Genomic DNA, 25,935 nt, shown 5'->3' with positions numbered 1-25,935 from the left:
AATTCTAAATGAATAAGAGAAGTGGAGTGAAGGGAAACCAGATATAGATAAAACAACTCCAACAAAATCTTGTCATTTTATTTTACGTTATCAATATACTCTATCGTCAAATGTTATCACAAATTTTAGAGAGAACACAAGTGAGAAGTAAAAGGCCTCAGCAAAAATGGCTACAGGCCTGCTTTTAACTTTCAGTCATTGGCACAAAAACATTGGAGATGGACCTGGGCTATGTCTGTCCAGATGAAGCTAAATGCTGCAAAAACTAAACTTTTATGGCTAGGCCCAAAATTTGACTGTCTTTTTCCAACTGTAACTTTGGATTCCGGGGTCTCCCTGCAGATTGAGTTCTCTTTCAAGATATTGGGAGTTCTCATAGACTCTTCTCTTACTTTTAAGGATTAAATAAACTCTCTTGTCAAGAAGTGCTTTTTTAGTCTTCGAATGCTGAAGAAGGTCAGAGCTCTTTTTTCATCAACAACATTTTTCTGTCCTTGTCCAATCTATCATACTATCCCGGTTAGAATACTGTAATGCTATCTGTCTTGGCATAACAAAGACCTGCCTTCAAAGATTCCAATTGATATAAAATACCACTGCGAAATTAATCTTTGGAAAGTAAATTTGCTTCTAAACCTGCACTGGCTCTCAGTCCATCTCAGGATTCACTTTAAATGAGCATATATTGCTTTTAAAATTTTATATGGCATCTTCATCCCTCATGTTCCTTTATTATGGAATGCTTATAGATTCTCCTATGCAAGAGGCACCCAACAATTCAAACTCTCCCTTCCTTCAGTGAAAGGAATCAAGAATTTCAGTCAATCCTTGGTCTTCAAACTATCTCAACTGTGGAACGAATTTCCTCTTACCTTAAGGGGTCCTGGTCCTTTTTAACTCTTTCGCAAACTTTTATGTTTAAATCATATTTATTGAGCAACAGAGAACAAACACAGCCAACACGTGAACCAGCAATAAAAAAAAAAAAGTATCAAAACCAGTAAATAGCAAGCTCAAACATTTTTCAATTTCAACTTCCAATCCCAGCCCAGCCCACCCCATCCACCCCCACCCACCCAGCCAACCAACCATCCCAAGGCAAGGAAGCAAAGAAATAAAAGAGAAAGAGGGAAAAAAAAAAGGACGACAAGAGGAAGTAGCAAAAATAGAACACGCACAGTATCTCAAGTTCAAAAGTCTACTCCTTGGGACAGTGGAAAAAGAATTCCAGAAGGGCTCCCAAATGTGCATAAACCGCCAGCCTGCTGCAGATTCTAGAGTTTTGAGCTGGGTGCGCTCCATTTTCAGCAAAGTGGTCATATGCTGTCTCCCTAGGTAAAGAGTAGGGGTCCGCTGCTCCAGCCAAAGCAACAAGATAGTCTTTTTTCCTTGAAGCATTGCCTGTTGAAGAAAAGCAGGGTAGCCCTTAGGAGTAGGAGATTGCAGAGAGAAAACATCAAAGAGGACATTCACCTCCAGCTGTACGTTGCACTTCCAGAGAGAGGAGAGAGTCCGCAACAACAGGTCCCAGAAGTGTTGCACCGGAGGGCACTGCCAGAACATATGTCCCAAAGTGGCCTCCCAGCATCCACACTTAGGAAAGCCGGTGATTGACAATAGGCCCGGTGGGGTCTATATGTAGACGAAGAGCAAATTTATACTGGAGCTCCCAACTGGCTACATTGATTGTGACCTTGCGAATAGCAAGAACAAAGGACTTGAAAGTAGCTTCCGACAGAGTAATGGAAAGATCCGACTCCCACGCTGCGGCATAAGCTCGGTACATAAGGGCTGGAGAAGAGTCCAATAGAGCTCTGTGATGGTATCTTAGAGGAACTTTATTTTGAGTCCGTAGAGTAAATAAAAATTTCACAAACTTTTAAAAACTTCTTTATTTGCTAAACACTTTGGAAATCAGGCACATTAATGTTTTTTTCTTTGTGTTTCTTTTAGTCTCTGTTAACCAAGTTAAGCTCTGTTTTGGTTGATGACCTGGTATACAAAGCTAAGTTTTAGTTTAGTTTTACTATAAATAAGTCATTATTAATTAACAAACTGTTCAGTTTTGATGCTTTGTAAGAGTGTTGTTGAATACTTTTACAATGAAATACTTTCATTAATTGAACTTCTTTTGCTTTCTTTTGATATAGATGCGGAGAAGTTCCACGAAAAGTAACGTGTCCCACTACAACAGGCTGGATGGGTATGAGATCAGAAATCTCCTGTTGTGCTTTCTGTACATAATAAAAAAGATTTCGGAAGGTGAGCTGGTTTTTATAAAATCAAACACATTATACTAGGGTTTGGAAATTCCAAGTGGAAGTTGAGCCTGCAGAGCAGTATGATTAAGGGGACAAACTTAAAACTGTAACGAGAGAAATAATGGGTGTGCAACAAAACAGACTTTTCATTTTTAGTGTGCATTATTTGCAAATAATCCCCTAGATGCTATAACAATGTCTCGCAAACGTTCCGGCCAGCGGCACATTAAATCCAGTGCCCTGGCCGGAAGGCACCCGGAAGTATGCGGACATCGATGCAATGATGTCACGTGCACGTGACATCTGGCCGCGACCCACTTCAGTAGAGGGATCCGGGACTTGCGTGGAGAGGAGGAGAGACACCAACCAGGAGGAGAGTCATCTGTGCCGGTTGACTTCCTACAGGACGTACCTCTCACCGTGAGAGGCATGTCCTGTAGGAAGTCAGCCGGCATGGATGACTCTCCTCCTCGACAGTGTGTTGCAGTACACCTGAAATCTCAGGAGGCACACTGGTGTGCCGCAGCACACAGTTTGCGATACACTGCTCTATAAGGATCACCCAAATTTGGCTATGAAATGCACACGCAACTTAATTGGTTAACAAACCATTAACACTCAATAACTGGGCACTAACAACCAATTATTGATGTTAATTGGAACCAATTACAGGTTGTGTGCACTTTGTTCATAGTGCATAACTGAAAAGGGGGAGTGGCCATGGGCGGCAGGTCAGGAGTATTTCAAATGTTTGGATGCATATAGAATACAGGGGATGCGTGTCAGGATTTACACCAGGTTTTAGTTGGCATAAGTCTTCGCACCCAAAATTAGGAGCAGGATGAACAGAATAGCACTGAGGATGGATTTTTCCCAGCACCATTTTCTCAATGGGACTGATTCTGTAAATGGCGCGTAGCTCCTAAGCGCCACTAGGCGCGGTTGTCAATCAACTGCTAAGCGCTGTTTACAGAATCACACCTAGAGGCAGACACAGTACTACTCGAAAGGGTCCAGAGAAGAGCAACTAAAATGGTTAAGGGGCTGGAGGAGTTGCCGTACAATGAGAGATTAGAGAAACTGGGCCTCTTCTCCCTTGAAAAGAGGAGACTGAGAGGGGACATGATCGAGACATTCAAGATAATGAAGGGAATAGACTTAGGGGTCCTTTTACAAAGGCGCGGTAGCGGTTAAACCTCCTGCCGCACTAGTACCTAGCACCTACATTGACGAGGCGTTAGGATTTTAGGCTGACGCGGGGGTTAGCGCGTGATGAAATGTCCGACGCGCTAACCCCCATAGCGCGCCTTGATAAAAGGAGCCCTTATTAGATAAGGACAGGTTGTTCACCTTCACCAAGGTGGGCAAACGAGAGGGCACTCTCTAAAGTTAAAAGGAGATAGATTCCGTCCAAATGTAAGGAAGTTCTTCTTCACCCAGAGAGTGGTAGAAAACTGGAACGCTCTTCTGGAGTCTGTCATAGGGGAAAACACCCTCCAGGGACTCAAGACAAGGCTAGACAAGTTTCTGCTGAACCGGAATGTTCGCAGGTGAGGCTGGTCTCGGTTAGGGCGCTGGTCTCTGACCTGGGGGCTGCCACGTGAGCGGACTGTTTGGCGCGATGGACCACTAGTCTGACCCAGCAGCAGCAATTCTTATGTTCTTAGAGGCGCTTAAGCAGATATAGGCATGCTAGGCATCCTAGTGGTCGTGGTATATTAGGCCAGGGTTTTTCTAGTCTAATTTACCGGCGCCTACCATAGACGCCTATCTTCCACCCCCTAACCTTGCCTACTTTTCAGGCAGTCGTTAGGCACCGGTAGGTATCATGCGGAATTCCGTGTGCAACTTTAATCGTTTTTAGATTTTATAAAAAATTCATTTTTAATGGTGTGGTCAATTACCACCCCAATTAAGCCCAGTGTGTTTCAGTTTAATTTAAAATTTTTAATCCCTGATAGATTTGAATACGAAGGATCTTCAAAATGTTTCTATACTTTTATTTTTTTTAACATTATTTATTAAATATCTCAAAAGCAAATTAAATCACTTTTCTCCATAATCGCCCTGTTTTGCGATACTTTTTTCCCCGGCATCCTACTAACTTCTTAATGCCATCAGGAAAGAATGTTTTTCGGTTGAGCGCAAAAATATGAAAGTGCGGACATGTTTTGAAGATCTCTCGTAATACAAAAATATTGATGCCAATAGGGTGATCTTTTTTGATATCTCCAGATGCCTCCAGTTCTTTTTCACTTCTTGATATAGAGCTCCTTTTATCAAGCCGCGCTAACGGGGTTAACATGCGTGACGTTTCATCACGCGCTAACCCCCGCGCTGGCCAAAAACTACCGCCTGCTCAAGAGAAGGCGGTAGCGACTAGCGTGGCCGGCGGTTTAACATGCTTTAAACCACTAGTGCGGCTTGATAAAAGGAGCCCATAGTTCTTTTTTTGTAGTCTTATCCTAGCTGTTCTGATTAACATAATTGTATTCATGCACATAACATATATTTAGGTGCATAACTTGGACAAATACGGCTTGTTTTATTTTTTGGAAATAGTTCTTAAAGCAAGATGTGATATATTTCTTTTTAAAATTTTTTTATAGATACGCTCATAACTTACTGGAACAAAATTACTCCCCAGGATCTGATAAACTTCCTCACGCTTTTGGAGTAAGTGTCGGCAACTGTAGAAATGTAGAAGTGTTTAGCTTAGATGCGGATCAGTAAGGTCTTCTTTTACTAAGGTGCGCTAACGGATTAGCACGCGCTAATCGCTAACGCGTGCATGTTAGTCTCTGTAGAAATGCATAGCAAGAGTTAAGACCTGATCTACTTATGGTCTTGAGCCTGCAGATGCCTCAAAAAAGAACCTGTGAAATAAGCCCCAAGACCGTGGATCTATTTTATGAAGCCACGTTAGGCTTTTTACGAAGCCACATTGCATTTACTGGATTTAACCTTTTATTATAAAGAAAATATTCTATTATTGTCCTAATAAAGACCCCTTTTTATAAAGCCGCGTTAGGCTTTTTTATCACCGGCTGAAGCGGTAAAAGTTCCAACACTCATAGAATTCCTATGAGTGTCGGAGCTAATACCGCCGCGGCCGGTGATAAAAAGGGGTCTTTATTAGGACAATAATAGAATCTTTTCTTTATAATAAAAGGTTAAATCCAGTAAATGCAATTTTAAAGCATAACAAGTGAAATGAAAACAAACCAGCATCAGACTGGATCAGCAGCTCCCCTTCCGAGTCAGACATGTCATCAGGAATTGGCTATTGTAGGGAAATTTTCAGAAATAGGTTTACCATAAACTCCATAAAGATTTCCCATGTATTATCACCCAGATATTTATGACTTGGTATTCCTGGCGCAAACACCAACTCCAACTTGCTGTCATGCCAGTGTCAGCTCTTCCTCTGACCCACACCTAGGAAGTGACGTCAGAGGGAGAGCCGACATGGGCAGCAAGTTGGCAGTGCTGCTCGCGCTGGGAACGTTAAAGAGATACGGGGGTAGGGAAGGGGGTGTGGGGAAGGAGCGTCACAGCCCTGGGCGCCTCTCACCCTTGCTACATCACTGGCCATGGGTCTTTGCATACGAAAATGACAAATATATAGTCATGTGAAAAAATTAGCACAGACTTAACTGATGTTGCACGGCTATCCGTTTTCGTGGCGTAGATAAGAACCTTACAATAACAGAGGAACTCCTCTAGCTAATACCAATGCATGATACTACGAAAGCTGATGACATTTTTAACAAAATTAAAGTAATGTTTGAGGAGGAAAAATTGTCTTGGTTGAAGCTAGCATCATTGGTGCACCTGCCATGGCAAGTGCTAAAAATGGTGTTGTAGGTAAGATAAAAAGAAAAACTTATTGATGAAGGGTCAGTTATTCCATTTGTACCTTTCCACTGCATCATACATTAAGGTGCACTTTGTGGCCGTGTTTTAAAAGTTGACAACATTTTGAAGCCTGTAGTAAAAATTATTAACTATATTCGCTCGAAAAGCTTGCACTACAGACAGTTCAATACTTTTCTACAAGAAATTGGCTTTGAGCTAGTGAAATTCTGTATCACTCTCAAATAAGATGGCTTAGCTGTGGAAGAGTATTCCAACGATTTTGGGATTTGAGAGATGAAATAAAGATGTTCCTTGAAAGAAAAAAAAATCAAGATGTCTCACTCTTTGATGATACAAAATTGTTATGTGATCTGGCATTCAGCACAGACATAACTGGCTACTTGAATGATTTGAATGTCAAACTGCAAGGCCAAAATAAGTTGGTCACTGATATGATTGGCAATATTAATGCATTTGTGCGCAAACTACAGCTTTGGGAAGTTCAGCTTCAAGCGGGAAATCTTGCTCACTTCCCAACTTTGAAGTCTGCAATTACGGCAGAAGAGGACATTAATTTTGCTGAGTTTTCTACAAAAATTAGCGTGTTAAAGGAAGACTTCGACAGGCGATTTGAATGCTTCAGGAATATGGAAAACATCGTTAACATATTCATGTCACCATTTTCTTGTAGTGTTGATGAGGCACCTGAAGAACTTCAAGTAGAATTAATAGATTTTCAGTGTGATGCTCTGCTACAAGAAAAATTCAACCGTTGCAGTCTAACAGAATTTTATCAGTGTGTTTCTTTAAAAAAAAAAACAACAACTTTATTTAGTTTTTAATGCCAACAAAAAGTGCAATACAATTTACGTACAAATAATAATAATCAAATAAGCACTTATAAACAATCAGAATCTATACAAAAGATAAAAATTCCCTCCCCCATCCATCATTACCATCAGGAATAATACCAAAACAAAAGATATACCCCCCTCCCACTCCCCCCCCCCCCGAATGTGTGGGTACAATACAATGGAAAATAAAGACAAATATAAAAACATTCACAACCTACGGGTTCTATCTATGTTCAGAAGCACATATTCATGCGAACAGTTATTTTCAAAAATGAACCAAGTGAAATCTCTTCAAAAGAACAAGTTAAGTGTTTTGAAAGTTGCATGTTCTAAGGACATTGATCCGAATATTGATAACTTGGTGTCAGAGAAGCGTGCCCAAGTTTCTAGTCAGAAAAGGTCACATGTTGTGTGCTGCATTCAGTATTTACTTTACCAAATTTGCAATTTTTGAATTAATCAAAGATTCTAACTGTTATAATCTTTTGTTAAGGAAAAGGAAAGATGTTTTAGGAAAGATTTATAAACTATAGAGTTTTATCTCATGCAAAGTTGTAATGTCTTTAACAAGACATTAACTATTTTTTCTGCGGCCCTCCAAGAACCTACAAATCCAAAATGTGGCCCTGCGAAGGGTTTGATTTTGAGACCACTGGTGTAGCGTGTCCTAATTTATTCCTCAATTAGATTACCCATTTTTATGGATATCTTTTGTTTCATGAGTAAATCAAGGAACATTTTTGTTGTTTACCTGCAATTACATCACTTTCTTTTCCAAAGATTTAAAAAAAAAAAAAAAAAGATTTGGCTTTGATATGTGAACATTTCTTAAGAAAGAACTGAATATTTCATGGGGTGTCCTAATTTTTTCACATGACCGTAAAGTAACCATCTTGGTGATCGTTACCTTCAGTTCAGTGCCTCCCTAGTAACTTAGCTTTAGAATTATCCCTGTCCATCCGCTGTGAATAGATTGTAAAGTCTTCATGGAGTAGGTACTAGAGAGTTGCGCGGGGACAGAAATCCCACCCATCCCCGCCAGGATCCTCTCCGTCCCCACCCGTCCCCGCCAGGATCCTCTCCATCCCCACCCGTCCTCGTCAGGATCCTCTCCGTCCCCACTCATCCCCGCAAGGAATTACCTCCATCCCCGCCCGTCCCCATAAAAAGCAGCAATTACTTCTGACAGGATCATCAATTTTGTGTTTGCGCTGCTGTTTTCCTTGTGGAATCTCTTTGGTGGAACCCTTTTTTGTTTTCTGTTCAGGTAATTAACTTATAAACCCCCCTCTTTTACTAAGGCTGACATGTCCATTATATTGTATGGATGAACCCTGCTTCCAAAGCCTTCCATCCCCGTGGGAGTCCCGTTGGCTAGAGGGGGGTCCCCGTGGGAGTCCCATGGGCCAGAGGAGGGTCCCCATGGGAGTCCTGTGGGTTAGGGGGGATTCCCGCGATCTCCATTCCCATGCAGACCTCTAGTAGGTACTCTAGCTTGCTTCTGTCTAATACTGTCTACGCCCTGTTGCACAACAGTACATAAATGTTTAGTCATAGGGTAGTAATAGAAAAGCTATTTTTATTGCCTTTCTCTTGTGCAACTGCTCTGATGCTTATTTCTGGAAAATAAATAATCCAGGAAAAAGTGGTATTAAAAAAATAAAGATGACTTTTAGGCCAGAGAGACCTTGGTCTTAATTATAACTTGCTAATCAATTTCACATTCACATCGCCTTAGTAACCGGGGGAGGTTGAGATCTGTAAACATTCACTGTTTGCCTAAAAGATATGTCTTACGTTCCCTTGGCTTGGCTGGTTTCCCTTTGCTGAATTTTGGAACATAGATATCAGTGATTCTCAGTCCTGCCCTCTGGTACGCCCAGACAGGCTACCCGGAATAGATTTGCATACAGTGAAGACAGAACATGCAAATCTGTGAGATTCCTATTGATTTTGGGTTGAGTGCCCCTAATAAAGATTTATCAACTTTTCTTTGATTGTTCTGCTAAGAAAGCTTTATTTCATTAAACTGTAGCACAATTTTTCTAATACAATTTTGTTTTCTCTCTAGAGTGTGCTTGTTTTACTTCAAATATGTGGGCAGACGGAATATTGCGAGGTAGAGTAATGTGCGGATTTAAATTCTCTTGAATTCTTTAATGTTCTTTTGCTGTGATATTTTTATTCCTGCTCCAATTGGAAATGGGAGGCTCGGTTTTATATAAAAGTTGCATTTCGTGGAGTTCTTGGATCAGGGTTTCAATGCTGCCCAGTGGCGTTTTGTTTATGTTGCCCTACTAGTAGCCAAACGGGGGGGGGGGGGTCCTTAGTAAGTAGACATATACAGAACCCCCGGTTTTGGTGGGGTGGCAGCGGGCACTTTAGGAAATGGCCCACTGGGAGTTACGGGGTGTGGAGGGGCGGTTGGAAGGGCCGATGCAGCTCTATAGGTCTCTCTGGGAGCAGGTCCTTGTTGATCTTCCTGCTTCTCTTTGATGCTGGTTTGTTCCTTCTTTTTTCTTGCGTTTTCTTCTTCTTTTCTTTTTTGCTTCTCATTTTCCTTCATCCTTTCTTTCTTGCTTTCTCCTGTTGCTGAGGGGGGAAGGGGTTGGGGGAATGTAGGGGGGATGTGGTGAGGTTTCTATATGGTTTGGGTGTGGGGGGGTTTCTTTTTTCTGGGGGAAATAGCAGGAGCCCGCGGCCAGACTGTGTGGCTCTCTTTAGGTCCTTCTCCATAACTGTTTTGTGGGACCTGAGTCCTGCTGGGTACTGGCTGGTTTCTAGGTTTGGGGAGGGGGGGGGGAATTGTCGCTCTTTCTGCGTGGATGGTATTTTCTGCTCTTGTCCCCTCTGCCACTCCTGGCCTTTCTGAGTTGGACTATGTACCGTATTTGCTATATTCTTGGATACTGTTTGGTTGTATTGGCCTTGTCCGTCTGTTGGCTTCTTAATAAAAATGTTTCAAACCAAAAAAAAAAAAGTTGCATTTCTTGGTCATGAGGTGAAGTATTGCATAGAATTGCAAACCAGCTTTCACCTGTGTGCAATCTGTTTCCAAAAAGGATTTTTTAAAAATGGGACTCTGCCAAATTCTGGAACCACGTAAATGAGCCAATACTAGGAGGTGGCAGACATTGTCGTGTTTTTTTAGGGTGATGCAAAGATAGCCATCTGATAACCATTTTGGTGCTGGACAAATTTATTCTAATTTTCAAAGATAGTTGGGTTTAATATTTTACCCTTTGCAGTCAGTAAGCATTTTCAAAACTACTGGCACGGATAAATTAGACTCTGATATTCAGTGTCAACACTTATGCGAACATTGGCACTGAATATTCAGGTCTCTTGTAGCATACGGGCATTACAGGGGTACAGCCTATATTTAGTGCTGTGCTAGCATAACTACCTTATAGGCGGTCCAGCATGCCCAATCTCAGCATCAGCCTTGAATCATGACAGCATCCAGATAACGTCTGGGTCCAATCTGACTCTGTGCCCGGACTGCCCTAGGACTAACTGTAGAATGCCACAATAGTTGCAGCACCTGTTCAACCGCACTGTGGTTTAGTCAAAGAGGGAGCCCCATTCTGCCTGATTAAAATGCTTTGAATATTGCCCAGACTAGTTTACATAGCCAATGTCATTTTTGGACAGATGAACCTTGCCCACAAACAGGGTTGGCTTACCCATCAAGTAAACTAGGTGGTTGCCTAAGGCAGCATTTTTGGGGGGAGGGGGAGAGAGGGGGACAAGCAGCAAAAACTTCTGCAGTCAAATCATAATAGATCATGCTAGCCATAGAAACTCAGAGAACCATCAGCCTGTGCGTTTAACAGTTTAATATTGAAAAGTATGATGTACAATCATGTTTTTTTACAAGATCATTTTGGAATTGATGATATTAAAATCATATGTGAGGCCTTAGGAGCCTGAAAGTTAATGGGGGGGGAAGAGTTGGCACAATGCTGAAGGTTTACTTGGAGTGGCTAATGCCCTTGACCTGCCCTTCTCACAGAATTCCTAGGTTAGCATTTAAACATCTCTGATCATAAGCAGGCTGATTATCAACTGTGTATTCTACCTCCCCAACCTAGACATACCCCAAGGAGGGCCTCTGCTCATTGAAGCTAGAAGCTTGTACATTGTAGAATTCCCTACATATTTTTCATTTTCATTGAGGCTGGGCTGTATTCTGACAGTTTCATAATCATTCGCGTGCGGGACTTCGGTGCGCCGACATTGCAGCGCCGACAATTCGGCGTAAGACCCCAGCACGCCACCTAAAAAGTTACTTTTAAAGAGCTCCGACGTGGGGTGTGGGGGGGAAACCCTCCCCCCCCAGTTTACTTCATACTGTTCGCGCTGCCGTTGGGGGGGGTTGGAACCCTCCATTATAGAGTAAACTTAACTTTTTCCCGATTTTTTTTTTTTTTTAGGAAAAGTTTACATTTTCTCTATAATGTGGGGGGTTGTACCCCCCACAACGGTAGCGCGAAGAGTATGAAGTAAAGTGGGGGTTTCCCCCCACACCCCTCGTCGGAGCTCTTTAAAAGTAACTTTTTAGGCGGCGCACTGGGGTCTTGCGCCGAATTGTCTGTGCTGCAACGTTGGCGCGTCGAAGTCTCGCGCGCTTTTGTCCCGTCACCATTCTGACAACTCGTTTGCACTGATAAAGATGTTTTACCTACAAAAATTGGCATTCAAAATTGAATGTGCCTTGTTGCTCCTTGAAAGCATTCTCAGTGAAGTTGTACTTAAAGATGTTGTGGCCAGGTCATACATTCTTAGTACATGATTGCTGTTACACAAGCTATTTTCACACAGATGGTGATTGCTATTTGTTGTAGGGTTCATGATGCCTGGTTATCGAAGCACTCGGGCACTGACAGAAAGTCACAGACTATGCCTGCCCTTCGCAGCCGAGCTGGAGCTCGACTCCAGCATCTCAGCAGCCTGGAAAGTTCTTTTACACTTAATCATGGTAAGCACTGATTGAATTGAATGTTAACTTGGAAACTCCCCGTGTGCTTTTCCACAAAGAATCCCCCTTTCAGGGTGAATTACAAATAAAAATGGTAAAAGTCCCACACTGAGCCAGTAACAAAATCTGACAAAACACAGAAGTACAATTCTTAGTATCTGTAATAATACAATTAAAAAAATTATATAGAAGTATAATGGAAGTGAGTTATGTTTTTTTAATTGTACAGCCAGGAGCTACAACAGATTTGGATCTAACCATTTGGATCTAACTATCTGTCCTGATGATTAGCTGTAATGGTGAGGCTCCTATTTAGTTGCACTATATCAAGATAAAGTTATCCACATAAGTTACCTGGATATTCAAAAATCAACCAACTAAAACTAACTGCATAACTTACCCAGTTAAAAGGTGTTCTTATCAATGTGGACTACTGTAAAGACTGGTATTTACCACTAACTTGTGTTGTTTTGGCCCAGGGATCTCAAAGTCCCTCATTAAGCTGGCATTGGTTCTGGCCGCGTAACATAGGTTTAGCGTGCGCTAAAAACGCTAACGCAGCTTAGTTAAAGGAGCCCTAGGTTTCTTTGTAAATATGAGGTAATTTATCAATCCCCAAAATATATCTTTTTTGAACCATTACAATTTTCTAGATTTCTTCAGAGTAAAAAGACATCCCAGTGTGCTGGAGAATCTCAGGATTTATCTTTGAGTCCAGCTAAACCAGATGAAAAGGTTTTATAGAATTTGAAGTTATGACAGTTATAATGGAAAGTGTCTTATTTAGAAGGGGGAAATGCAGGTATAATTTCCTAAATAGTTTCTTTTTCTTTTCTGATTATTATCTTCCATTTTTCTCCTCTTGGATCTACTCTTGATTTAGTTTTGTTAGGATTATGTTGATAAGGATTTAATTTCTTTATTTCTTCCATTTGTGCATCACACATACCTATACAAGCTCTAGGCGACATTACAGAGGAAGGGGTTAGAAGAGGGTAGGGAGGTCTATGGAGGGCAGGAAGGAGTGGAGAGGAGAGAAGCATGTAGAATATTTCATAGAAATTCCTAACTTTACAGATAGGAGCACCATTTATGTAAATGATATGTAAATGAATTAAAGTAATATGTAAAAAGAATAGAAGGGAGAAACCATTAAACAATAGAATTCAGTTAATAAAATAAAAAGAATAGGGGTAAAAACAATGGAATAAAATTTAAAATAATTCATAAACTGGGAAAAAAAATCAAATAAGTTTGACAGAAGTCCAATTTCCTGAAGCAGCTCTGTTGCCTCAAGTTTCAAGTTTATTTAGTTTCTTTGATTACCTCGCATAGTCCAAATCCAATGCGATTTACACAAGTTCCAAAATTATGTAAAATATTAAAAACCAACAAACATAACATTCATTACTAGTACAATAGTACATGTAAGGAGGGAAGGGATTAACAACAATTAGCATAAATACAATTCTAAAAAAAACAAAAAAAAAACCAATTAAAAGTGAAGATAAAACAAGGGGAGGGTTAAGTCACAAAAGGTTTGGGAACAAATACCCACTTGATTCTATTAGATCGTCTTCCTGAAACTATTATAGGCTAAGACAAATCTATTGGAACGCGTCCTTGAATAGCCAGCTCTTTAGGAGACTTTTAAACTTGCTAAGTGATTTTTCTTCTCTTATATTGAGTGGAAGTGAATTCCAAATTTGTGGAGCATATTTTAAATAATCCATGCCTGTGCCCGATGAAGCCAGTGTGGGATCAGTGGACTCTGCTGCTGTATAGGCTGGGCATTTTTACTTTACTGCTGCTGATTCTGTCCTGTCACTTTATAAACTGTGTCCAGGTTGTGGGACCTCAGAAGCTGACGTCGCGCACCAGGCATTACTGGAAGGTAACAGTGCCACAGAAGTCTCTCTAACTGTGCTGGATACCATTTCATTTTTCACACAGAGTTTCAAGGTGAGAGCTGAAGGCATCAATACATTCCAGAGAAGCAAACGAGAAAGAGGAATGGGCTATGTTTTAAAATACTTTAACGGGAACTTTATGATCGGGAGGCTAAAAAAAATTCTTAAAAGTGCACCTTTTCTATCCTTATTTTAAAGGCAACATAGGAAACTATTTGCCTTTAGAAATTAAGCATTCAAAGGAGCAAATTCTACAAAGGCTATCTAAAGTTAGGTGTATAGCTAAATTGGTAAATTGGCTTCAATTTAGCAATCTAATAATTGAATAAAATCAAAATTAATTGGGCGTGATTCTGCAAAAGACAGGCACCTAAAAGTAAAGTAACCATGTTTAGGGGTGGAGAGTAACTTAGGCACCGCTAGGCGCCATTCTCTAAAGCAGTGGTTCCAAACCCTGTCCTGGAGGACCCCCTGGCCAGTCAGGTTTTCAGGATAGCCCTCATGAATATGCATGGAGCAGATCTGCATGCCTGGCATCTCCATTATATGCAAATCTCTGTCATGCATATTCATGAGGGCTAGCCTGAAAACCCGACTGGCCTGGGGCTCCTCCAGGACAGGGTTGGGAACCACTGCTCTAAAGGACTTTAGGCATCTAGAATGTAGGCCTTTGAAACCCTGGCCTACATTACAGATGCCTAAGTTTTAAGTTAGGCCCCACTAAGCACAATTCTGTATTGAGTGCCTCAGAGTGATTGACGTGCAATACTGGCGCCTATCTTTTTAGGCGCCATATACAGAATGTGGCCCAAAATGCGCACAAAGGCATGCACATAAATTTACACCTGCACCCAGGCAGATGTAGATGTGTGAGTGTGTACTCTGTTTATCCAGGTATATCGTGATTCCTCCAGCTCACCTTCCCAACCCCCCCTCCAATCAAGACTTTGTGCAGTATCATGGGAGCACATACTTTTATATGCCGAAAGGGACTTTTCTGAAATTGTGCTGCTGTATCCATGTATATAAGAGACTTTTCATGCAGAAAACCCCTTTCTCATAAAAATAGAATATGAAGAATCATTTCTGTTTCTGATTACCAAACTTGAGTGTTCATAATGTGAAGATGGCAGGAATTCTAGCACCTAACTGGCAACAGCTTGTTACTGGCAGTATTTCCTCAGGCCCGTAACTGACAAGACTGAAGATAAAAAAAACAGGAAGTGCCAAATTCTAGTCTAGAGCTCATTTCTATGAGTATTTATTTATTTATCTAGTGTTTCATATACTACTATTGGAATTTTAAGAATAACAGCATGGCAGTTTACAATCCAGAAAAATAATCTGGAATGTAAAAACATCCAGTGAGGAACATAAAAAAATAATACTGTGTTCCCCACGTGTTCTAGGTAGGGAATGGAGTAGCACAACAGAGTAATCCTGTTGACAATCAGAGAATCCAGAAAGGGAAAGAAGGGAACATAAGAATTGCCATACTGGTCAGACCAAAGGTCCATCAAGCTCAGTAGCCAACCCAGGTCACAAATACTTGGCAAGATTAAAAGGAGTAAAACAGATTTTGCTTAACCTAGGAATAAGCAGTAGATTTTCCCAAGCCATTAAATAATAGCTTATAGACTTTTGTTTTAGGAAATAATCCAGACCTTTTTTAAACCCTGCTTTCACCACATCCTCCTGTAATGAATTCCAGAGTGAAGAAATATTTTCTCCAGTTTGTTTTAAATTTTGTGTTTTGGTCATACTGCAGGCACAACTTCTCAGCAACGATGGGCATAACCCACTGATGAAAAAAGTCTTTGATATCCATCTTGCTTTTTTGAAAAATGGGCAGTCTGAAGCTTCTTTTAAACATGTGTTTGCTTCACAGAGAGCTTTCATTAGCAAGGTAGGACACATTTTTTGGCTTGAAATAAAATTCAGACCCATAATCGAGAAGCTGAAAAGGTCATGTCTCCCTCGTGTTGGAGTCTTTTGAAAACGGAGGTTTATTTCTTATCAGTATCTCGTCTACAAGTTAAAAATTTTATTTCAGTGTTGAAAATTATAATAATTTCTACTATTTAACGATGCTTCCACCTTCCCCCCTGGGACCAGTCCTTCCATTAAACAACCTAAACGGTTGCCTGGAGCATCAAAATTTGGGGCGTGGCAGAATCTTAGAGTACCTGGATGCTGCCTGTCCCACTTGTAAAGAATAGACCATACAATATCACAATGCTGGACTAGTGCAAACAGTTTCACATAATAACTTTGTTTTTTGCTATTTCATGAGTATGCCTCAGCCCCACCACTCCTCCGCTGTGTTATCTTGTGACTGCGTGGAGATTTATGTGGCACTTCATCATCGGCTGCTCATATTTTTTATATATAACTGTGAAAATCCTTCATGCATTTTAAAAAAGTTATCCTCTATGTAAAGGTGATGTAAATACTTAGCTTGTCAGCCAACGTCTGGGAGTCTAACCCGACATGTTTCGCGCCAAACGGCGCTGTATCAAGGGTCTCCCTAAGCATAGTATAAAAAGAAAACAGTTATCAGTGTGTTCTGCATAACTGCCCCTACAGCTTGACCCTCTACTTAAGTAATTTAAAATTAAAAAAGTTGTGCTTATCGAGTACGCACTAGTCATCCGACTCATAGTAATGTTAAGAGTAAGATGGCCGCGGCGTCTGACCTCGAAATATATGTAGTATCTACAGTCATTCATAAACCTGCACCTCCCCCACAGAATCGGATTGGACAACTCCCTAACCAACCAAAGACATCCACTCTATCTCAGCATTCAAACCTGAAGGTGCTACAGTATCCAATGTAAAGATATACCTCTGTTCATTTTCATTCAATTTGCATATGATCATATGATCATAGAGTGGATGTCTTTGGTTGGTTAGGGAGTTGTCCAATCCGATTCTGTGGGGGAGGTGCAGGTTTATGAATGACTGTAGATACTACATATATTCCGAGGTCAGACGCCGCGGCCATCTTACTCTTAACATTACTATGAGTCGGATGACTAGTGCGTACTCGGTAAGCACAACTTTTTAAATTTTAAATTACTTAAGTAGAGGGTCAAGCTGTAGGGGCAGTTATGCAGAACACACTGGTAACTGTTTTCTTTTTATACTATGCTTAGGGAGACCCTTGATACAGCGCCGTTTGGCGCGAAACATGTCGGGTTAGACTCCCAGACGTTGGCTGACAAGCTAAGTATTTACATCACCTTTACATAGAGGATAACTTTTTAAGAATGCATGAAGGATTTTCACAGTTATATATAAAAAATATGAGCAGCCGATGATGAAGTGCCACATAAATCTCCACGCAGTCACAAGATAGCACAGCGGAGGAGTGGTGGGGCTGAGGCATACTCATAAAATAGCAAAAAACAAAGTTATTATGTGAAACTGTTTGCACTAGTCCAGCATTGTGATATTGTATGGTCTATTCTACATTTTGGGACTGGTATAATTATTTACTATCATAGCCATATTTGTGGAGGCCACTGGTAAAGAAGGCATGACACTGACTGCTAACATGTTTAAAACTAATAGCTGGCAGATTTTCATTGATGATGTAATACATTGCAAAATCTGTGGTTAGGACATCAAGATATATCGGCATGCTAGTTTTAAAAATGTCTGAAATGTCAGAGCTTTTCTCACCAGCAGCTAAAGATTATAGAACATCTCCCATAGCCCCTAGTGACTGAAATTAGCAGTGAACTATTTCCTTTATGTGTCTCACATTTACATATTAATGATTTCCACTAAATTCTCCTGGTAAAATCCACTTTTGTGTTATCTTCACTCATGAGATACAAATTTGCTCTCACCCCTTTTTTTCCCCCCCGTTGAAGTTTCCCTCAGCATTTTTCAAAGGAAGAGTGAACATGTGTGCAGCTTTTTGCTACGAGGTGCTGAAGTGCTGCACCTCCAAACTCGTCTCAATGCGTAACGAGGCATCCGCTCTTCTGTACCTGCTGATGAGGAACAACTTTGAGTTCACCAAGAGGAAGACGTTTCTGAGAACACACCTGCAGGTCAGTGAAAGGAGACGTTATCAGCCTCATGGTTAAAACCCTTTCAGGACCAAGGGACATATTTGTCCCATAACTTTAAAATCCTATACATTTTGATTGGGATAGTCTACAGTTCTAAATTTGATATGTACGGATCCCATATGATACTGCCTTTATGTAAACAAAATGGTTCCGACATTCATTCATTAGCGTCGTTGCCAGATTGACGAGAAGATTCACTTGCCACACTGTCCATAAGCCAGAAGTTTGATTTTTTAAATAAAAATAATGATATTTCACAAAAAAAATCAATTTTTTGGCATCTGCAAGCCCTTTTTACCATAAAAATGTCGTCAAAACCACAAAAATTGGCCTACGATCCTTATGGTCCTGAAAGGGTTAATGTCTCAGGCACCACAGGTGAGCTTATACACAAGGTAAAATTTATGGTACCAGTTTTATTACTCTAATAAGCAAAGCATATTAGAATATTTGGCAAGGGAACGCGCTTAATTGTAGCAAAACGCCATCATTATTCTTAAGGAATAATTTCTAGTATCTTTAAAGCTCGTTTTCTAATGCTGTTTGCTTGTTCAATGTGCATTTTAACGTTTGGATATTTAAACATATCTAATAAACTTTGCATTCATTTATCTGCTTTTATGACATCCAGAAGCTACAGTTCCACTTTGTTTTAGCTTTGGTGCTTAATTTTATAGACGTAAAAGAAACTTTCTTTTGCAGGTCATAATTGCAGTGAGTCAGTTGATAGCAGATGTGGCATTCAGTGGAGGATCAAGATTTCAGGAGTCGCTGTCTATTATCAATAACTTTGCCAACAGCGACAAAGCAATGAAGGTACCTTTTTTTTTTTTTTTTTTTTAGGCTGCTTTGAACTCTTAACCTCTTGTTCACCTGTTATTATTTAAATCATTCCCATAATAGATGATACTCCCTAATCCTTTATCCAGTGGTGTAGTAAGGGAGGGGAGAGGGGGGGGCGGTCCACCCCAGGTGCCATGTTGGTGTGGACACCGGCACTTCTCCTCCTCCACGCCCCCCCACCTCTTCCCATTCCTCCTCTCCATGCACACGCCCTCTTCCCTTCCCCATACCTCTAGTTGAAATTGTTGTTAGCGGCAGCTATCAACATGCTCTTTGCGACCCCATCGGCTCTCCCGCTGACATCATTTCCGGGTGCCGCACATGGGAAGTTGGAGGGAGAGGCGACGGTGTCGCGAGGTGCACGTTGTTGACCGCCGTGAGCAACAACGTCAACTAGAGGTGAAGGGGGAGCTCACGCGGCAGGTGGGATCGGAGAAGGAACGGACACGAGGGCAGGGCGCCACCACCCGGACGCCTCTCGCCCTCGCTACGCCACTGCCTTTATGTGTCCTCTTGAATGAATCATAAACTCTTTTGAGCAGGAACTGTCTCTTGCATGTTACATACATCTAGTAGCACAGTAGATATGATGTTGTAGTGACAGTAACTTCTGCTGACAAACTGTTACTGTGATGACGTAATACTAAAACTTGTGGTACATTGAGTTTTTATTATGCTGACTATAGAAAGATGGAAGGTACAAGACTTGTAGCTTTTGCTGACCACCACTAATGTTATGCCAAGAAATGTAATGCCCGGACTCTGGCATTATATGGGTCCGTTTCTATAAACGGTGCCTACGTTAGGCATCGCTAGGTGCCCTAAGCGTGTGCAACTTAGTTTTTAATGGGTTAAATTGCATGGTAATTGACCACGCCATTAAAAAAAATTATTTTATTGGCAATTAAGGCGTGGCATCTAGCAACACATAAGTTTATGCTTATTTAGGTCCTTTTATAAAATTTGTTTATTTAGGTACTTAGGCCAGACTCACCCGGAGCACTGCGCACATGCAACACAAACAACCCCTGTAAAAAGGTGACGCAACAAGAAAGCTTTTATTTTTCTAGAGACCTGAGTCTGTTTCCTCACAGACTCAGGAAAGGCACAAACTGCAGAGTTTCCATAGTCTTAATTCACTTCCACATTTATTTTTCTTATGGGCTTGGCCTATCCTGCTTCAGTAGAGACCAGTTACCCTTGAAGATTCTTGCACACGTCCCAAACCTTTCCAAGGCTCCCTCAGCCTACAGCTAAGAAAGGGGTAATCTCTCTCTCCCCAGGGCTCCTTCCCTGCTCAGAGATTTCCTCTCTCATGGGGACCTCTCTCCAATGATTCTCCTCTGTGGCAGATAAACACCTCCCTGCTGAACCCCATCCCTCAGCAGGGTTATCATGTTAAGGCATCTCAGCGCTGAACTGTAAAGCTCAGTGCAGTCTGGGACATGTAGTCCATCCAGGGCTGGCAACCCTTCTGTATTGAGGTGGAATGATAGCATTAACGGAAGATAACCCCTTAGTCTTCCGCACCACCCTTCACAAGATCGTCAAGGCGGTTTTACATTTAGGTACTTTTTTTTTCCTTATCTGTCCCCTCAGACTCTCAATATATCTAAAGTAGGTGTGGTTAGGAGCAGAGAATAGACGTGATAAACTTAGGTTTTACCTAGCCTAATATACCAGCACCTAACTTGCACACCTAGTGATGCCTATTTCTATGAAGCCTAGTGATGTCTAAGTCTGTTTAGGTGCCTCTAGACATGATTCTATAAAGAACGCCTAGCAGTTGATTGACAACCATGCTGAGCAGTGCCTACAAAGTTGGGCACCATTTATAGAATCAGGCCCTAAATTTCTATGTTTTCAGAGCTGTCTAACCTGTTACTGTTTACTATTCACTGAAGTTTATGTAGTTTATGTAGTTTTCAAACTTTATGTGGGTGAACACATATTTACCACACAGAGAGCTCTATTGGAAAATTGCTTTAGCTGAGCAGACTTGCTTGTAGCAGCAGTGCTAGGCCGTTGTACACAGAGCGACTGTGGTGGGAGAAGAACTGTTGAATGCGGAGTTCTAATGTTGAGAGATAGATAAGTGCATGAAACATTAGAACGTTAAGATTCTAACATTTTCATTCTAGCATACATCCGTATGTAGTTCTAACTCATTAGCAGGAAGCGATTTCATGGTCGCACCCTGACTCAGCTGTTATACTAGGAGCATTGGCAGTTTGGCTCTCAACTTTGAGGAGTTTGTTGATTGCATTTCAAATATGTATTTAAAATAAAGAAAGAAATTTGGAGGAATGGATGGAGGAGGAGTTTTTGATGCCGATGAGATAGCTCTGTTTGAAAGCCTGGATGCGTGCTAAACCGCAGCGGCAGGTGTGAGTCTGAGGCTTTTTCCTCCTCCTTTTGAAAATCCTCAAGTCTCTTTAGTGATTTATGGATTATTCACTCCAGTTATAAGTTGCGAGCCAATGAAGGTTTAAATCATTTCTTACACAGGAAAAGTGATATTGATTTTTTTTCAAGGGTGGTAGAGGTTTGATTATTTTGATCCCATGAGTTTGTGGATGTGGAGTTTCACTTGAATTAAGTGACTTGCCCAGGGTCACCAGGAGCAGTGTGGGATTTGAACCCATCACCTCAGGGTGCTGAGGCTGTGGCTCTAAATACTGCACCATACATGTGTATCTGGGTATGGTGAGCCCCTAAGGGTACAACTTTCCTCTTTCCTATTAATTTTGTAGTTCCTTTTCCTGCTTTATCTATCCCGCTATTATTAACCACTAAGATGATATGTTCCTTTAGTGATAATATCAAATAAAGATAAACCTGAACCTTTCCTATTACCAAAGGGTTATAAGGTGGAAATATGTACTCTCAGCAGATCTGGAACCTGATAGTGTCTAAAGCTGTGTTTATCCTTTTATCCCTGTGCAGAGTTGCTCAGTCAGGCTAAAGTTTAGTGTGATTAGGTCAGGTCTTTGGGGAGTTTGGTTTATGTTTTGGACTTGTTTCTATTTCAAAAAAGGTTATTTATGTTCTCAGAGATTGTTATGCATGCTGAAAGGATTTGCATTACATGTGCTGCTGGAAACATTCCCAGGAAGACAGGAGACTTTATTTATTTTCCAATATTTGATTCTACATTTCAACAGTCAGTCCAAAATGTGTTAAATAAAACAATAATAAAAATAGTCCCAACCCAGTCTTTAGTGTTTTAAACTTAATTCTTTATCTAACCAACTACATTTGTTCTCCAACTACACTCGTTCTCCTAGACTAACTCTCTGTACAATCCTTAAATTTAACCCCTAAGCCTTAACCATCCCACTGAATTACACTCGTTCTCCTAGACCAGGGGTAGGCAATTCCAGTCCTCGAGAGCCGGAGCCAGGTCAGGTTTTCAGGATATCCACAATAAATATGCATGAGATAGATTTGCATCTCAAGAAGGCAGTGCATGCATATTCATCTCATATATATTCATGGTGGAGATCTTGAAAACCTGACCTGGTTCTGGCTCTCGAGGACCGGAATTGCCTACCCCTGTCCTAGACTAATTCTCTGTACAATCCTTAAATTTAATTCCTAAGCCTTAACTATCCCACTGAATTACCTTCATTCTCCTGGAATAAGAAGGGTAGTGATTAAGGTGGAGTAAAGTGTAGCTTGACTTACTATACCAATTACCAATCAGTGGTAGCTCAGTATAGTACCGCAGGTTACTGACTCCTGAGTAAACGAATAAGGCTGCTTGTGAGCCACCTTGCAACCAATGGTGTTCTGCCATTTTCATCTGACTTCTTAATGACAAATTCCAGTCAGTACACTCTTTGAGACTGGACACACATGATTCTTTATTGTTTCAATAACCAAGTGCCAGACTTTTGCCTCTAATTTAGATATGTTTTCTGATAGGCAACTGCTTTTCCTTCAGAGGTCAAAGACTTGACTAAGAGAATCCGTACAGTAATTATGGCTACTGCACAGATGAAGGAGCATGAGAAAGATCCGGAAATGCTGATAGATCTGCAGTACAGCTTGGCAAAGTCCTACGCAAGTACCCCAGAGCTTCGTAAGACCTGGCTGGACAGCATGGCCAAGATTCACCTGAAAAATGGAGATTATTCAGAGGTGACTGATGTAAAAGTGAAAAAGCGTGAAGATGAGACTGAGTTGCATAGATGAACTTGTGGATACTGATATGTATTGTCCTCCACAGGCAGCCATGTGTTATGTTCATGTAGCAGCCCTAGTTGCAGAGTTCCTGCACAGAAAAAGTAAGTTTAGTATTGTCTTAGAAAAAGTTCAATGTGCCTGCCTCACCAGTATTGCTGAGGGTAAATTACAATCCCTAACAGGCCAATTTTCAAATTGCCTGTCTTGACCAGAACCCAAGGGTACTTGTTAGCCACAAACTTTGCACCAAGTGTCAAAGGGAAGGTCTTATCACCCCCTTTTAGTGTGGGCACAATTCTGCCAGAAAATAATGCACCAAGATTTGAAACTTCAGGCTTTCTGGGTTATTTTCAGAACCCACTAAAAATATACCTCTGGAATGTCTTGCCCTAATGTGCATGTATGTTTAGCTAGAAAGAAGGAGGAAAAATTTGAGACAACCAACTTACTAGGGCAAATAGCTTTGAAAATGTCCTTCTAGGAGTATGTAACAGAACAGAAAGAAGAAGGGGGCTAGCCTCGATAATAAAACAAGAACAAAAAAGAGGCAAGAAAGGTGTCTGAACCAACCAACAGTTATATTTTTTTCAGGCCAACATAAATTGAAATAAAGTCATAGGTCTTTAAAAAGACCATTTGAAGTCCCATACAGGGGCACCTTATTTGATTCCACTTGTAGTCTCGTCTTTTAAGAAATCATCTTTTAATTGCAGGAATTGTCTAAAGTTAAATTAACCATTGGTTTAAAAGAGTGAAATATAAGAAAATGTTGACTTCTACTTTTCAATATCAATCAGTTGCTATACAGAATAGCAGTCCATTGGAAGTGAGACGGATTACGAATTATCTCAAATTTAGAAAGCTAGTCAAGGCGATATGTTTTGATGAATATCTGAACTGATTTGACTTTGGGAAATGCTAGGGAGGCAAAATTCCTAGATGTCATAAATGACTGCTTCTTAGAGCAACTGGTCTGGGAACCGACAAGAGGGGGAACTATTTTAGATTTGGTCCTTAGTGGAATGCAAGGCATAATACAGGAGTTAACTGTGTTGGGTCTGCTGGGAAACAGTGATCATAACGTGACGTCGCAAAAGAAATCGAAAGGGTGACTATGATAAAATGAAGACAATGGTTAAAAAGAAGCTAAAAAGATCAGTTGCAAAGGTTAGGACTGTAAACCAGGCATGTATGTTATTTAAAAATAGCACGAAAAAAAACTAACTCAATTCAACAAAATATTTCCAAAAGAAGTGAGAGAAAGTTCATGTGCTTATAGTATATTTAGTTTATTTTTTTAAAAAAAGGAAAAGAACCTCAAACCTCACCCTCCAATGAGTGTCTTACACACTCATTGGAGGGTGAGTTTTGGTGTTATTTAAAAATACCATCGTGGAAGCCCAGACCAGATGTAGTCCACGTATCAACCGAGGGAGATCTTGCCTCACCAATTTGTTTGACTTCTTTGAAGGTGTGAATAAACATGTGGATAAAGGTGAGCTGGTTGATGTAGCGTATCTAGATTTTCAGAAAGCTCCTCATGAGAGGCTCCTGAGAAAATTAAAGAGTCATGGGATAGGTGGCAAAGTTCAGTTGTGGATTAGGAATTGGTTATCAGATAGAAAACAGAGGGTAAGGTTAAATGGTCATTTTTCTCAATGGAGGAGAGTAAACAGTGGAGTGCCGCAGGGATCTGTACTGGGACCGGTGCTGTTTAACTTATTTATAAATGATCTGGAAATTGGAGCAACGAGTGAGGTGATTAAATTTGCAGATGACACTAAACTGTTTGAAGTTGTTAAAATGCATGCAGATTGTGAGAATTTGCAGGCAGAGCCTTAGGAAATCGGAAGACTGGGTGTCCAAATGGCAGATGAAATTTAATGTGGACAAATGCAAATAACCCAAATCACAGTTACCAGATGCTAGGGACCACCTTGGGGGTTAGCACCCAAGAAAAGGATCTGGGTGTCATCGGAGACAATACGATGAAACCTTCCGCCCAATGTGCAGCAGCAGCCAAAAAAGCAAACAGGATGTAGGAATTATTAAAAAGGGATGGTTAACAAGACTAAGAATGTTATAATGCCCCTGTATTGCTCCATGGTGCAACCTCATCTGAAGTATTGCATTCATTTCTTGTTGCCTTATCTCAAGAAAGATATAGTGGCGCTAGAAAAGGTTCAAAGAAGAGCGACCAAGATGATAATGGGGATGGAACTCCTCTCGTATGAGCAAAGACTAAAAAGGTTAGGGCTCTTCAGCTTGGAAAAGAGACAGCTGAGGGGAAATATGATTGAAGTCTACAAAATCCTGAGTGGAGTAGAACGGTTACAAGTGGATTGCTTTTTTACTACATCAAAAATTACCAAGACTAGGGGACACTCAATGAAGTTACAGGAAAATTCTTTTAAAACCAATAGAAGGAATTTTTTTTCACTCAGAAAATAGTTTAGCTCTGGAACACATTGCCAGAGGTTATGGTAAGAGCGGGTAGTGTAGCTGGTTTTAAGAAAGGTTTGGACAATTTCCTGGAGGAAAAGTCAATATTCTGTTATTGAAAAAGACTTGGGGGAAGCCACTGCTTGCCCTGGATCAGTAGCATAGAATATTGCTACTCCTTGGGTTTTGGCCAGGTACTAGTGACCTGGATTGGCCACCATGAGAACTAGCTACTGGGCTTGATGGACCATTGGTCTGACCCACTAAGGCTATTCTTTAAGGTTGAAATATATGAATGTTATCCAATATATTAAATTTGTAATCCACATGAAGTCTACCTCTGGCTAAATTCTCCCGCTCTTCACAAACAAATGATTTTCTAGTATTAAACATAATTTGAGATGAATTCATCCTATGCTCCCATCCACATCAAGTTTATCAGATATCTTAATGCCAATTTAGAAAAGGTTGAAATCTTTCACCCAGTGAAATGGGTGGCCAGCCTATGACACTGCA

The 25,935-nt window shown here is 40.8% G+C and overlaps 1 protein-coding gene across 8 annotated transcripts in view; it reads left to right on the top strand.

The window, feature by feature from the left end:
* The window catches only part of DOCK11 (dedicator of cytokinesis 11), a 247,141-nt gene that overhangs the window by 166,433 nt on the left and 54,773 nt on the right, over positions 1 to 25,935 (top strand). For all 8 annotated transcript variants that reach the window (XM_033945546.1, XM_033945543.1, XM_033945542.1 and 5 more), the window contains 10 exons: positions 2,151 to 2,262; positions 4,871 to 4,937; positions 9,045 to 9,092; positions 11,821 to 11,954; positions 13,801 to 13,916; positions 15,633 to 15,770; positions 17,743 to 17,925; positions 18,649 to 18,762; positions 22,717 to 22,932; positions 23,021 to 23,078. In XM_033945546.1, the coding sequence (XP_033801437.1) occupies positions 2,151 to 2,262; positions 4,871 to 4,937; positions 9,045 to 9,092; positions 11,821 to 11,954; positions 13,801 to 13,916; positions 15,633 to 15,770; positions 17,743 to 17,925; positions 18,649 to 18,762; positions 22,717 to 22,932; positions 23,021 to 23,078 (1,186 nt within the window). The remainder of the gene's footprint in view (positions 1 to 2,150; positions 2,263 to 4,870; positions 4,938 to 9,044; positions 9,093 to 11,820; positions 11,955 to 13,800; positions 13,917 to 15,632; positions 15,771 to 17,742; positions 17,926 to 18,648; positions 18,763 to 22,716; positions 22,933 to 23,020; positions 23,079 to 25,935) is intronic.

This window comes from Geotrypetes seraphini, chromosome 5 (assembly GCF_902459505.1).
Source record: "Geotrypetes seraphini chromosome 5, aGeoSer1.1, whole genome shotgun sequence".
In the NCBI taxonomy this organism is placed as follows: Eukaryota; Metazoa; Chordata; class Amphibia; order Gymnophiona; family Dermophiidae; genus Geotrypetes; species Geotrypetes seraphini.
This window is presented reverse-complemented; position numbering and strand designations above follow the sequence as displayed.